The sequence below is a fragment of the Mastigoproctus giganteus genome, chromosome 7 (assembly GCF_048544385.1).
Source record: "Mastigoproctus giganteus isolate SK-2022 chromosome 7, ASM4854438v1, whole genome shotgun sequence".
NCBI lineage: Eukaryota > Metazoa > Arthropoda > Arachnida > Uropygi > Thelyphonidae > Mastigoproctus > Mastigoproctus giganteus.
Genome location: NC_143581.1, coordinates 137,502,917 through 137,518,560, shown reverse-complemented (window position 1 = coordinate 137,518,560; position 15,644 = coordinate 137,502,917). Strand labels below are relative to the sequence as shown.

Genomic DNA, 15,644 nt, shown 5'->3' with positions numbered 1-15,644 from the left:
ACTTTTCAATCAGGATACAGCTGCCCTGACTTCCGATTTCAGTATTACTGGACCTTTCAGGGTCCTATGGCTTGTTGGTTTTTCCCCATGTTCGTCCTGAAAGAGTTCTTCGATGTATTCTGTCCATAACTTTGCTTTTTTCCATGATTACTGTTCTGTCCTTTGGTTTTATACAGCCCGACGCTGGACAGATCTTACACCCCACCAACTCCTTGATCTTCCTGTACATTGTAGCTGCCTCTGAACGTTCATATTTTTCAATCTCTTGGCACTGCTCATTTAACCATGTTTCTTTTGCCTCTTTGCCTTCCCTCTTAATTTCCTTGTCCCTCTTCCGATATTCTTCACGGCATCTTGGAAAAATCTTTTGCCTTTGCCTCATCAAGCTCAGGATTTTGCTTGTCATCCATTGATTTTTACTTTTCCTTTCTTTCTTTGGAATGATCTCACATGCTGTGTTGGTCAAGGTTTCCTTCAGTGCATGGCATTTGCTGTTTCCTTCATTTGCAAGTATCTCATACCTGCCTCTGATCGCCTCAGCATATGCATTCCTGATGCCATCATCTTTCTGCAATAGATCAAATTGAAAACATTCTGTTCTTGTGCTTTGTTTCAGTTTTTTCAGCTTGACCAGGAGTTTTGTTACTACTGGTACATGGTCGCTTCTGCAATCCACTCCTGGGGGCACCTCCATAGCCAGGTGGGCATGAGCAGCAGTGCATAGCACATGCTTCTTGATTAGACCGGGGTTCAAGCCCGTGCCCACCAAATATGGAGGATACGGAAAGGTCAGAGAATGACCATCACATATCCCTGGAGCAACATGGCCTTAGTTGTTTATGCTCCTAAAAACCAAATAACAAACAAACAAACAAAATCGCTCCTGGGTATGTCTTTGCCTGAAGGATGGCATTCCTAAAGCGTTTATTTATAGTGATATAGTCTATTTGATTTTTTACATTGTCTCCTGGAGTTTTCCATGTCCAAGTGTGCCTTGGATGTTCTTTAAACCAGGTGTTGGTAATCACTTTTTTATTTATCTTGCACCACTGTGCCCAGATTTCGCCTCTTTCATTTTGATTTCCCAATCCATATCTTCCTATCACGTCTCCATCTGGCTCATTTCCTACTTTTGCATTTAAGTCTCCCATTATGATTATGATTTCCTGAGATTTGCATTGCTTCCTTGCTGTTTCCAGCTGCTCATAAAACTTTTCTAGTTCCGCCTCACTAATCTCTGCTGTTGGAGCATTCAGTTTTTCTAGTTCTGCTTACAGTTTCTTGTTGATGATCCACCACCACCTGTAGTCCATGGTTATCCGTACCGAGCAAGGCATCTGCATCTGGCGACACTGAGATCCCCTTCACACTGTTATCTACCTTTCTTAAATTGACCATGACATTCTTGGCATTTTACAGCAGTGGTTTGCCATTGCCTTCTGCCAGGTGTGTTTACCGAAAACACCATCTCTTTTCCCAGAAGTTCCTCCGCTTGAAACAACTGTTGTCTTCTGAGGTCATAGCTCATCTGCCTTCTTCCTCAGTTTATTAACTGTGGATTTCGCCATTGGCCATCGCTCGTTATCTTGAGCATGGGAGCCTGCAACCGTAGGCAGGGGCCCTGCTGGGTACTGACGGCCAGAGCCATCTAAGCCCAGGTTTGGTCTGCGGCTGTTTATTGGTTATTCACAGCTGACCTCCATATCTGAAGGTCATTCGCACCTTGGTTTCTAAACCTTGGTTTTCCAATCAGTGTGCTATGGCCGTTCAAGATAAGAATGTTGTATATTGCAGTTGGCTTTCATACAAATCTCCAGGTTCATTTCCTGCCTACACTAAATTTTGCAACAATTGTAAACTAGTTATTAATCAGTCCAAACTAGATTTTGAGCAGGCTAAGAATAGAAAACTTGCTTCTTGTCCAAACAGTAGTTGAGCAGTCTGTCGCCTTGTCAAAGCTATTGGCTACAGCTTTTTCCTATCTATATTCACACCTCTATTAATACCTGATAGTTAATTGCCTCCTTGTGTCATTTTTTAAATTTTCTTATTTTAGTGGTGTTTTTCCTACTGCTTGGAAATTTGCACATATCCAGCCAGTTCCTAAAATGGGTAAAAGATCCCTTCCAATTATTGTCCCTTACCTCTACTCTTTCCAAAGTAATGGAGAAATCATTTAACTGCCAATGGCTAAACAATCTAAAAACTTTCCATCTTATCATTGATCACCAATATGGATTCTCTCAATGTTGATCCACTGGCAATATCTTTCATTATATGCATTCCATCTGTGAACAAATTCAGTGGAAAAGTTTTGGTGAAACTCATGTAGTTGCTATTGACATTTCTAAGGCATCTTAACTGTGTTTGGCTTAAAGGTATTCTTAAAAAGCTTTCATCTTCCAGATTTCTGACTGTTTTTTGTAATTTAGTATCTAGTTTTCTTTCTGATGGCTCTCTGTCTCATAACTTATCCACTAATGGTGATGTTCCCCTCGGTTCAGTTCTTTCTCCTACTCTTTTCCTCCTGTATGTTAATGACTTTATTCCATGACTGGAAATCGTATCCATAGTTTTGCTGATGATAGCACATTTCAATTTCCAGTTTGAGAAACCTTGCGATGCACAAACAGCTTTAATTTTTCAAATGTCCACCGCCAATTCTTTAAATGCTGATCTTCAGATAATTCTCCAATGGGTCAAAGATAACTTAGTTAATTTGAATACTTCTAAAACTCAGTCATGTCTTAGGCTCTCAAAAAGTGTATAAAGCTCCTACGCTGTAGACCTCTTTTTGACACTCAGATTTCTAAATAAGCTCATTGGTCTAATCTAATCTTTCTTAGCATATGCTGGTCACAAATATTGCTTTATCTGCATCTAAAAAACTGGGTTTTCTCCTTGCTCTCTGTGAGACATTTCTTCTAAACAACTACTCTGTACAAATCCAAACTCTGCCTTACCATGGAATATTGTTCCCACATCTGAGAAGGCGTCTCCAAAACCCTCACTGTGGCTTCTAGACTCCATTTAAAAGAGAGCAGTCAGGTTAATTAATGACTTGTTTCTTATGTCTGCACACTCCCTGTCTCTTAAATGTTCTGTTTCCTTCTGCATTCATTTTCTGTAGGTACTTCCATGGGCTCTATTCTTTTGAAGTGGCTTCTTAATTCCCCTCTCCCCCCTATCTTTTTCAAACCAGACAACATTCCATTTGCTGTCCAACTTAAAACTCACCGAACCATTATTTTCCCTCATTTATTCCTTCAACTTCAGCCTTCTGGAACAACCTTCTTTCACATTTATTTTCTGAAAATAATAATGTATAGAAATTCAACCCTAATGCAGATATCCTCAGTCTTCCCAACCTTCTGATAGTTTTTCTTCGTTTTTGGAGTTTTCATAAATAAATAAATAAATGCCACTATCCACTCATTTATTTATTAATTATTGATTTCTAATATGTGATATCGACAGTTCACACCTGCCCATAATTTTAGTTATTGTAAATCCTATGATGTTATACTATATTAATTTATTTCTCTATTTGTTTTTTATTTAAAATAAATAAAAATTGATTGATTAAGCCTATTCATCTTTGTTTTCTATGATATCTGTAATATGTCATTTGATGCCTACCAACTCTGGCTTCAACTTGCAGATATGGAAAAGTCATCCTGATTAAGAACCATTAGACTGAAAATGGTTGCTAATTATGGGTGTTTAATGACCATTCCATGATTTTCTAATAAACTTTCCCCATGTCTCTTGTAGGGCTTTACAGCTGAAGTGTATTTAAAACCGTCATGCTGAACAGTTTATTAGATTGCCGTCAACTATTTTTCAATGCAGTTTATAGTATAGTTCTACTGTGACTTTCTTTATAATATTTTCAATGCATCATGGGTTAAGAGGTTTTTGGTCAGCTACTGTGGGTAGTGTGTGTATGTGTGTGTGTGTTAGTTGGCAAAGTAATTAAGGCTATAAGGTGTCTCTGTATTATGTCTGTAATTCCATATGTTCTTCAGTTTGCTGAACAAAAATACCTGAATTTGCAGGAGATAAAAACAATGAAACCTTACCCATGACTAACTAAAGCCTATTATGTAATATAGGCTCCTTGCATAATTGTCTTTTCCATACAGTGTAGGAAAATGGGATTATAATCACCATTGCGAAGATGCTGCCATGGGGTTATAATTTGTTTTATCACTTTGTGCCTAAGGAAAAATGCCTTCCAAATAACTGACTCAAGATTTCTATAACACAATTGCCATAACTGAACCCTCTATCATGGGAATGAAGGAAAGGAATGAAGCTTTATTTTCAAATGACCCGGAATGCACTCCACATTCACTGAGAGTTGGCTTAGTTCAGTGGAGTGTGCAGGTATGGTTTCAGTGGGAGCCAGAGCCCCCATCAGACAATTGCATATGTTTTAAACAGTAATAGTATCATTATTCTTAACAAAAATATTAAACCCTACATTTAAAATGAACTTTATTATGAAAAAGATACTTATAATTTTTTACTTGACTGTACTACTAAGCGTGTGAATGGAATTGGGCAGTGAGGTGTATCAGAGTGGATTTGTGTGTGCATGCACACTGTATGTTATAATAGTGAAGATTGATTGAATGGGTTGGCATCACTAAATATTCATCGTGATATTATAATTATGAGAGAAGTAGTACTTAATGAACTGGCTAAAAAACGAAGATGACTTGAGTTACATTTCTAAATGAGAAAATAAATATATAATATATGTATTAATATTATTTATGGCTAAGATGTTAGTGATTTTTTTATTAGACATTAATTTTTGTCTGGTGTTCTGCAATCATTTCTTGTCATTTATAATTTTATATGTAATGTAGTAACCAAAAATGAACTTGTAAAGTCATAGTCATTTAACTGTAATATTTGTATCTATTGATTTTTATAAAATAATTATATATTGATCAATATTTTGTTAGTTTTCTTTTCATGGTCACTTTTTAGGGTTGGTTTTTTTTTTTTTTTTTTAATAAGCCCCTTCCATGACAGCATCCTGCATATGCCACTGGTTTAAATTTGATATAAAATTTGTTACTGTATTTCTAATTCATTTGAAGAACTTAACTTCAAATTAAGAACTTCTGGAACATGATAACCCTAAACTGATTGAAGTTGAGAACTTCCTGGGGGTGAGGAAGCGAATGAAGCTCTGTTTTCTAATGGCAGGGGAAATAGTACTTGAATAATACTTTCAAATAGTATTTCAAAGGTTCCATTAAATTTGCATTGTTTGTTATTGTATTTATACTTCAATTGCATTGCCTTCTAATAATGGTGAACTTCTCTAATGCTGACTAAATCATGATAGCTTTATGCAATACCATAAAGAATCACTCTAATATTATTCATTGAACACAGATTTTGAGAAACATCATGGCAAAGAAGCCTCTATGGGGATTTTTCTGAAATTATGTTGGTACAAATAAGGTTTAAAGAAAAAGTATCATGTGTTCATCATACTGTACTGTGAAAACATTGTAACATAATTAACGACAAAAGAATTCCATACCAGTGACAAAACTACCATAATTCCAGGTATCCCATGGCTGGGGAAGGGGAGGGTTAAATATTGGCTGATTAAATATTGTTGTTTTTGTGTCAATTCACTAGATTGCCAAACAACGGCTGTTTGGAATTCCAATGTGGGGGGGGGGGGGTACAAGCAAAATGCTGTTTTTTTTTTTTTTTTTTTTTTGTTTGTTTTGTTATTCGGAGCATTAGCAACTAAGGCCATATTGCCGCGGGATATGCGGTGGTCATTCCCTGACCTTTCCGCATCCTCCGTATTTGGTGGTGACGGGCTCAAACCCCGGTCTAACCATTGCATGGTATTGTTGGTTCGTCATGTGCTGCTTGAATTAATTGATGATGTATATAAGAATATTGTTAATATTTGTATATTGTACCATGATTCTCCTCTTTTGTTCTGTAAATAAGTACTTCACTGCTGCATGTAACTAAATGGTTCAAAAGTTCCCAATTAAAAATAATCTTATAAATGTTGAGGTAGACACAAATTTAAGTAATTAGCAGTGCATCATTTTCAAATTTGAATTTTTTTGTGGACAGTACCTTTCATTATCATTGAAGAACATTTAGGAAAGAAAGAATTCATGTACAGTGGTCCTTAGTAGACAAAAACAGAACTGCAAAAGGATTGAAATAAAGCAAATTATTTCAAGTTATGCTTGACATATTAACAATTCTTCCTAGCTGTGCTGAGTGTAAAAGGATATTCAGCTAGGTGAGAAGGGGGGTGGGGGGGAAAACTCATTTCAGATCTTCTGATGAAACTTTAAAAGAACAATGAAGTCAAGATAGCGCAATTATTATAAATGGAACTTTGACTCAACATTTCTGAAAGCACAAAGTCTGCAACAGCTTCTTATTTGAAACAATGATATACATTAACTCCCTGACTTACGTAATACTTGACTTACGCAAATTTGAATTTACATAAGCTTTTGCCAGCCAGTGCAAATTGAAAAAAATATATGTACATGTATTTTGCATCTGTAGGAATAAGTGGAGGTATTGCGAAAAAAAATATTGGAATGTGAACCCAATAATATATAAGGTTTTTTTTTTTTTTTTCCGTAATTCGTACCAAGTCCTTGGAAGTTGAAAATTTCGCTATATTACTAAGCTATTTATCTCTCTCTCTCTCTCTCTCTCTAAAAGGTCATATTTATTATGGAAATTGCACAACACTTTCATCGTTATCATATGTTCCCGCTATAAGAATCAATTTTGAATGCATTTGTGATATTTTTCTAAAACACATTTCTGGAGATCAAAAACAATAAAAACAATTTGCACTTTCCTGTGTTTATTGGGTTTTCTGTTAGTGCAATCTCTTAAAACTCAGTCTTATTACATTTGCAATAATACCGATAACTAAAATTCTGTGGGTTTTTACGTTACGGTATTATGGTGAAATGTGTTCCCCTTCACTGAAATCTTTTTTCATTCCTTACTTATTACAATGGTGAAGGGAAAGAGACCAGTGGAAAGTGAAAGTGCTGGCAGTGCTAGGAAATGAAACAAAATTGATTTAGAAATGAAGATGAAAATGATTAAGAAGTACGAAGCAGTACAAAGTTTGCCATCTATTTGCATGGAATTAGGTCTCACTGCTTCAATAGTGAATACTATTTTAAAGACAGTGCATGTATAAAAGAACATGTTAAAGGATCAAAGTATTTAAGATCAACAGTGATCACAAAACAGTGTTCAGGTTCTATATTGAGGATGGAAAAGCTATTAATAATATGGATGGAAAATCAGATTCAGAAGCAAGTAAGTGCCCCTGAATCCAATGGGCATTCAAGCAAAAGCAAGAAGTATTTATGAAGATATTAAGGATAAGTACGGCGAACCCAAAGCCAAGTTTGTGGCAAACAACGGGTGGGTTAATAGGTTCAAGAAACGCACTGGTTTCCACAACATTAAAGTAAGCGGTGAAGTTGTCAGTGCAGATTCTGCAGCTGCAGAGAAATTTTGTGATGTGTTGGAAAAATTATTGATGAAGACGGCTATTCAATGCAGCAAATTTGTAATATTGACAAGACTGCTCTATATTGTAAAAAAAAAAAAAAATGCCGGATCGAACATACATTGCCAAAGAGGAAAAGACAATACCAGGTTTCAAGGCTTCAAAAGATAGGGCCATGCTCTTGCTTGGGGCTAATGCAGCGGGAGATTACAGATTAAAACCACTGCTTGTGTACCATTCTGGAAATCCTTGTGCATTTAAGGGGATCAATAAAGTCACCCTACCCATGCATTTCTGATCGAACCAGAGAGCTTGGATAACAATATCTCTCTTTGAGGATTGATTTGAAGGCTGCTTAATCTCTGAGGTTGAAAAATATTGTAAAAACAGTGATGTTCCTTTCAAGATTTTGCTTCTATTAGATAGATAATGTTCCTGGACATCCTACACATCTAGATAATTTCAATTCGATTGTGAAGAGTCATATTTCTACCGCCAAACACAACTTCTCTTATCCAACCTATGGATCAGGGTGTTAATTCAAATTTAAAAGCATACTATAATTTACGCACAACTTTTGCTCAGGCATTGTCTGCAGTAGACGGTGAGAAAAATTTTACGTTAAGAGACTTTTGGAAATTTTACAATATATACCACGCCATCTTAAACATTAATAAAGCCTGGGCGGAAATTACTAAAAGTTGTTTAAATGCCGCACTGAAGAAAATATGTCCATAGCACTTAAAAGGCTTCGAAAGATTTGAAAAAGAGGAATCATATGAAGAGGTTACAGATTGAAGGTTGATGCCAAAGATGTGGAGGAGTTAATAGAGGAAGAAGAGAAGGAATTATCAAACGAAGAACTTATTGACTTGCAGGCATTGATAGTGAAAGAAGAAAATGCTGGCAAAGCTCAAGATGAACCAAATGAGGAGCCAAGAAGCTTCATCACCAGAGAGATGACAATGGCAAGATTTGAGAAGATGGATCCTGACAGCAAACGATTCTTAAACGTTAACAGAGAGGTGAATGATATGCTTGCTTGCTACCAAGAAATCTACGATGAAAAGAAAAAAAGCCACCGTCCAGTCATCCATTAATATGTTCTGTCAATAAGGTTGAGCAGCCAACCCCTTCTAAATCTCCACAGCGCTCAACCTCCGCAGCGGCGTACTTATCAGCTGAAGACTTCGATTCTGGCGATGATGCTCGAGAGTTAAAACTTACTGACATTATGCTTGTCTCGTCTCTTTTTTTGTAATTTTATAATTTAAAAATTTTTTAAATTGCACTCTTTTGTAATTTCTCCTGCGCACAAGATAAAAAAATTGAATGAATACAATAAATAATTCTATTCACATGTTCGCCGAACATTCCTTTTTTAATTCAATCAATTCAGCGAGCACAGTTGCAAGTGCTGCAGTGGGCATGGGGGAAATTCCGACCTACATAGAGTTCCGCAGAACAGAACACAACCCTTACATTAGTCGGGGAGTGGCTGTAATTAGTTGGTCTTGTCTAAAGCAGTCTAGGACAAAAATCCACAAACAAAGAAATTCTGGATGTATTAATATTTTCAAGCAGCCTATACTGGTAAACAATTCTATTGCTGTGCCTTAACCTAAAATGTATGCATTTTCAGTGGAATTTAATTTTGAAATCATAGTCTGAATTTAAAAAAATCATCTTTTTTCCAATAAAAGTTACTGAATCTATTGTTTTCCAAAAGCCAATGGTTGGCAGCTATGGAATTGACTCTGGGTGTTGAAATAGGCCTCTAATAACTTAAAATTAGTATAAAGAAAATAGTATATAGATTGAGAGTAGACAGTGACAACCAGTATTCTTAAATACTCATCTATATTCTTTACAATTTTTATAAAATCAAATTTCGGCTGATTTTCAATCAACTTCCCATGTAGGGTTTCTAAATTTCTGACAGTTTTTAATCTTCGGGAACTGGGAACGAGAAATTGCTGTTCACAAGAATTCCTGAAAATTTTATTTTATTGATTAAATATTTGCTATCTCTTTGTTAAGAATTTTTGTCCATATTCAAGTCATAAAACACTATAATAATGAGTACATTGTGGTATTTAAGTAAAAAACTAAAATTTCATAAGAATTATAAATTAAAAATACGACTCATAGTTTTAGTTGATGAATGTAAACAGAAAACTTTATTATATTGGTACAGCGTACTGATAGGCAACATTGTTCTATACATTTATTCAAAAAACCTTAAGTCTGAGATTAGCATAAAAGAAACCTAAGTAAACACTAATACTGAAACAAAGCAAATAATATGGAAAACTAATATTAGTATTTAATGTTTACAATTATTGTTAAAATGAAATTTTAAAAAACACGGTGCATTAATTGCTTGGTTGGAAAGCCTGGATCTTTGCTTAGTAACAAAGGAACCTGAAGTAGATATAATTGTTAGCAGCACATCTAATAAAAGTTTTAGATTTGGTGTCAGTGTACGTGTTGCTTCATATAAATTCATCTCACTTCTTAATGATGAAAATACCTTATTTGATTGAATTGGCTTTGCCATTGAAATGGATATATTTCTCGCTAACTCTGCTTTTAGATCCGATTCTAATTCTCTGGGTTCCAAATTTTCCATTTATTTCTTTGTATTATCTTCTGTTTCAGACTCATCTGTTGAAGTACACTTTTCTGTGAGAATTCGTTCCATTATCAATTTCACAGATCACACAATTTCAGGTGTCTCCATAGCCAGGTGGGCAGGAGCAGCAGTGCGTAGCACACGCTTCTTGATTAGACCGCGGTTCAAGTCCGTGACCACCAAATACGAAGGATGCGGAAAAAGTCAGGGAAAGACCACCGCATATCCCCGGAGCAATATGGCCTTAGTTGCTAATGCTCCTAAAAACCAAACAACACCAACAACACATAATTTCATTTTTATTTGCCATAGCAAAAAAATTCAACGTCAACCTCGTTTAATTTATTTGGATTGCTTAAATGTCTAATAAGGGACACTAAGACTATCTCTACTTTTAAAAAGCTGCTATTTAAGTTTAATTAAAAGCTTATTACTTAAAGTAGAATTTTGTTGTTCAAAATTACAAAAGAGTAATCTAAAAATTCCTTCACTTGTTAGTCAAATTGCTTTATTTTTAGTTAATGCTTCAACTGCGAGTTGCACAGATTTTAATCCCTTCATGGATTATCCCGAGATATCTTGTTTTTATTTTTAAATGTTATTTAGAACTACACAAAATATCTCGGAATAAAATAATACCTCCAAAGTTAGAACTGAAATGTATTTTCTCTGGTATTTATATGGCTAATTTTGCATTAGGCAGGTAAGTAGATCCTGAGTCTTCTCAGGATTTTCTTACGCCTGGCAGCAAACGACTGGCTTTTGTTTTACTTATATTGTACAGCAATGTCAGAACAGTAGCATGTGTTCCTGTGCCTCCAGTAAGCAAAATATAATTTGCCATCCTAAATGTAGAATACTGAACCCACGAAAATAATTCACAAAAACAATATCAAAAAATATTTCGCCACCCCTAAGCAACGCGTACCTCGCCTGTCCACTTGTGGTGGCCATGTGACAGAATGTAGTTAGTTCTTGATTTTTTAAATTTATTTATATAATGAGTAATGAAGACTTTTTCTGTGCCTTTCTTTCAGCTCAAGTGCTAATTTATTTAAAAAATCTGTATAATTTGCACACTTTTTGGCATGCCCGAGATAACTCTGGATAGCCCAAATGGAATAATTACTCCCACGTATTTTCTACGAAAAAATTAATAAATAACACAAAAAACTATACATTGAGTATTTGCATGATGCATACTTTTAATCTATAAAATTAAAAAAGTTGATCTGTTGCGGCACATCTTCCGGAAAAGAATGTTCCAGGAAGGGGTTAAGTAGTTTAATATATCTTCGGCAATTTTCGATATCCATCCTTCCATAGAAGGGACTGGAATGACAAACTTAGGGAATACTTAATTATTTTCCCCAAGAATTATTGCCGTTCTCGTGGCAAAAGTGCGGTATTTTTCTGATTGGATGAGAATATAAATCATAAAATTAGATAAAGAAAATGAAATGGTTATTTTCAACTATATTTAAATAAAAGTTAAGTATTTTAAAATAAATTACATAGCAGTCTGTATATTACAAAAACAAAAATAAAAAAAATCTCAATTTCTTGGGAAGTGTTTTTGCTTTTTCGGGGAATCGGGAATTTTAAAGTTATGATTTTTTCCCAGGAATTCTCAGGAAGAAATCCTACTCTCATTGAGTTTCAGCGTTTATTATCACTGTTTAATATAGCAAAGAAAATGGCACGGTGAAAAGTGTTACTGAAAGTAATGCATTTTTGAAATTCAAAAATTTTGATGTCAAATTTGTTAATTTCAAAAATTTTGATTCTCTAATCTGTGTTATTTAAAATTCATCCCCTGCCTTCTGAAATTTAAATATGAATTAAAATTGATTTCTCGGAGTTATCAATAAAAACAGAAGGGTTAATGTATTTGGTATTGCAGATGTTCGTTATTTGAGTTTCATCAAATTTTGGAGACAAATTATTTCTTGATGCTCTGTAAGGTGTAGTGATTATTAAATTAGTAATATAAATAACTCTTTACAGCACTGTGCATAAATAGAATTATTTAGCTGAGATACTTCATATTTTTCTCCTCCCCTCTAGTTCTGACTTATGGGCACTAGGATGCATAATTTATCAAATGGTTTCAGGGTTGCCCCCATTTCGTGCACCGTAAGTACCTACTTTTATCTTAGTGTAGAATGCGGTTACAAAGCCTTTCTCCAATTTTTTTTTCTGATAATATTTCAACATAAACTAACAAATTTTTATAGCTTTATTTTCAAAGAGAAGAGCAAAACCATGAATAACATCTTAGCCTCAACACACCAAACTGGAGTTAAAAACAAGATTATGTAACTATAATGTGGAACCCATTTGAGAGAATTCTGTCTAAAATGCAATCCAGTCTAAGACATTGTTGTGCCTCAAAAAAAAAAAAAAAAAAAAAAAAATATATATATATATATATATATATATTAATGAAACCCCCGAAACACAAGAGGTATTGAAACCTATAGTACTTCGTACTGTGCATGGGTTGGAGGTTCAGAAGATGAAAGAAGATATTTGTTGACTTGAACTTCTGTAGATTGTAATTTTCAGGAAATACGTATGAAATAAGGTTGTTCCAAAACAAAAAAAAAAGGAAATTGAATGAATAAATGAGAAAGAAGAGAAAAGTTGATTCTATGAATTTGAAGCTAGACAGTAAAAGGATGCTGAGTGGCTGCAGCACGTGTTGGGACTGGTTTGGAAGATGGAAGGGGGGAATTATATAAGCCAGTTCAGAAGAACTGTGCCTAAGGATGTATCTATAGAAAAGGAATGCAGCAGAAACTGTGAGGAAGGGTGAAGAGACTTTGTTAGAGATGGATCATTAATTAATCTGACTGCCCTATTTTGAATGGAGTCAAAAAACTTGAGAGAGAGGTTTTAGGGACTGTCCCAGATGTGGATGTAATATTCTATGGTAGGATGGATTTGCTATTTGTACAGAGCGAATTAGCTATTTGGAAGAAAAGTAATGTCGAGAGAAAAAGAGAAAACCCAGTTTTTTAGATGCAGAGCAATATCTGTGATATGCTTATGGCAAGAGAGATTAGAAGTCAAATAAATTCCCAATAGAGATAGCTATATGATCTTGTCTAGACATCTGAGTGCCAACAAAAATATGCATAGGAGCAGCAGAATCCTTTTTGCGAGATAGAAACTGAGTTTTTAGAATGATTTAAATCAACAAATTTATCTTTGCCCCACTGGAGAATTATCAGCATTTAAGGAATTAGTAGTGGATATTCGAGAAGTTGAAGCAAATTGTGCGGGACAAGGTTTATTAAATTGGAAGGTGGAATGCAATGTGCCGTCATCAGCAAAACTATAGATAGGATTTTCAGTCAATGGAAAAAAGTCATTAATATACGTGAGGAAAAGAATGGAAGAAAGAACAGAACCTTGGGAAACACCAGCATTAGTGAAGAAGTTAGAAGACAGAGAGCTATCTACAGTCACTTGCAGTGAGCGTTAGGAGAGAAACCTGGATATCCAATTATAAAACACAGTTGGCAAACCATAAGATGGAAGCTTAATTAGAAGACCTTTATGCCAAACACGATCAAAAGCCTTTGAAATGTCAAGAGTAGTTGCTTAAGTTTCACTGAACGTTTCCATTGAATTTGTTCTCAGATAGGTAACATAAGCCAGAATATTGCCAGTGGATTAACACTATGGATGAATCACTACTGACAATCATTGATCAAATGAAAGGTTTCTAGATAGTTTAGGAGTTGGAAGTTAATGGATTTCTTCATTACTTTAGAAAAAGTAGAAGTAAGTTCAATGGGACAATAATTAGATGGGAGGGATTTGTCACCCTTTATAAGAACTGACAGGAACTTCACTATAAGCAAATTTCCGAGTAAAAAGGCAACCAAGAACAGGACTAAGTTCAGGAGCATACATTTTGAGAACAAAGGAGGTCAGGTGGTGGTGCTTTCTTGGCATCAAAATGCATAAGTCCTTTTGATGGAAGACCACAGGAAGCATTGAAAGGAGTGTACTTTTTTTTTGTACCAGGCATTTCCTGAAAAATTTTGGCTTTGCACTGAGAATGGAAGTACGTGGTTTACCAAGATTATCAATACATGAGTTAGAAGGGAAAGGTAGGATGCAAGCGGGTCGGCTATATCTTTAGCTGAGATATCAACAGAACCATCTGGTTTCAACGAAGGCAGGAGTAGAGATGGGCAGAGTTGTGACCAGTGGCTTTGCCAAGAGACCAGAATGTTCAACTACTATTTGGATACGATGCAAGTTTTCTATTCTTAGCCTGTTCAAAATCTAGTTTCGACTGATTAATAACTGCTGTTAAATTGTTGCGAGATCTGGTGTAGGTAGAAAATGAATCTGGGAATTTGGATGCAAGTGAATTGCATCCAAACACGATCGCAATATGCAACATTCTAATCTTGAACAGCATTAGCACATTTATTGGAACACCAAGGATAAGATTTTAAGATGGAGTGTGAAATAAAGGATTTCATCGCTACAAAAATAATTTCACTCAGATGATCTGAGTAAATATTGATGTAATATTTACATCATCATAAACGGATAGCTAGGAGAGAAATAGCTTTCTCTCATAGCTATGAGAGAAAGGCTCCATTGGAGGAGAGACCATCACCAAGTTGACCTGAGGTGCTTAGAAGACTAGTCACTTTGACCATGTACTTGGAAGGGTAATTTGTAAGGAAAAGATCAAGAGCATTGGCTGTATTGTAGGATTGTTTGGACATTATTGAGATTGGTACTGAGACCATGTAAATTTATAAAATAATCAAGGAAGGTTTTGTGGGCTTAGATCTTTTTGCTGATAAGTTTGTTCTATTAGTTTGACTATTCATGATGTATTCAGTGGGATGTGTTATATGAAGTAATGAAATTTCTAGATATGGTGTACACATTCACAAGGCAAGAATATACTCAGTTCCTTGACATAATGTAGCCTCAAAAATGCCGCCCTCCCATACACATCACTCAGACTTCCTCCAGTCACTATCTGGCAGAATAGAGGCAGTGAGATTGTACACTGGCTGTTCATGAAGCCTCTTAGAGTTACCAGTAGGTTATGGGTTCAGTCTGGTGGACTATGTAGCAGCCAGCCTGCAAACACCATTTTGGAACTGTACCTTTGAAATACGAGGAAGTTTCGATCTCACCATGATGCTCATCATAACTTCAATAGACATTCATACTGCATGATGGATGCGATGGGGAACAGTTGCCTGAGTTTTGCTCTGGAGACTAAACATGGGTTCCACCACTTCAAGCCTCCAATAAGCAAATTAGTGGTATTGCACCAGTTATTGAGAGAGAGAGTTCTACCACCTAGTATTGCTTGGTGACACAGAGGAGGTGGCATTCCTCTGTGTGTGTGTGTGTGTGTTACGGACACCACACCAACCCCTGCTTACATTGGTTCGCACCTGGGTAATC

The 15,644-nt window shown here is 35.6% G+C and overlaps 1 protein-coding gene across 1 annotated transcript in view; it reads left to right on the top strand.

Annotated features, from left to right (window-relative positions):
* The window catches only part of Pdk1 (Phosphoinositide-dependent kinase 1), a 595,617-nt gene that overhangs the window by 307,541 nt on the left and 272,432 nt on the right, over positions 1-15,644 (top strand). The window contains exon 8 of the mRNA XM_090377106.1: positions 12,255-12,323. Within this exon, the coding sequence (XP_090233232.1) occupies positions 12,255-12,323 (69 nt within the window). The remainder of the gene's footprint in view (positions 1-12,254; positions 12,324-15,644) is intronic.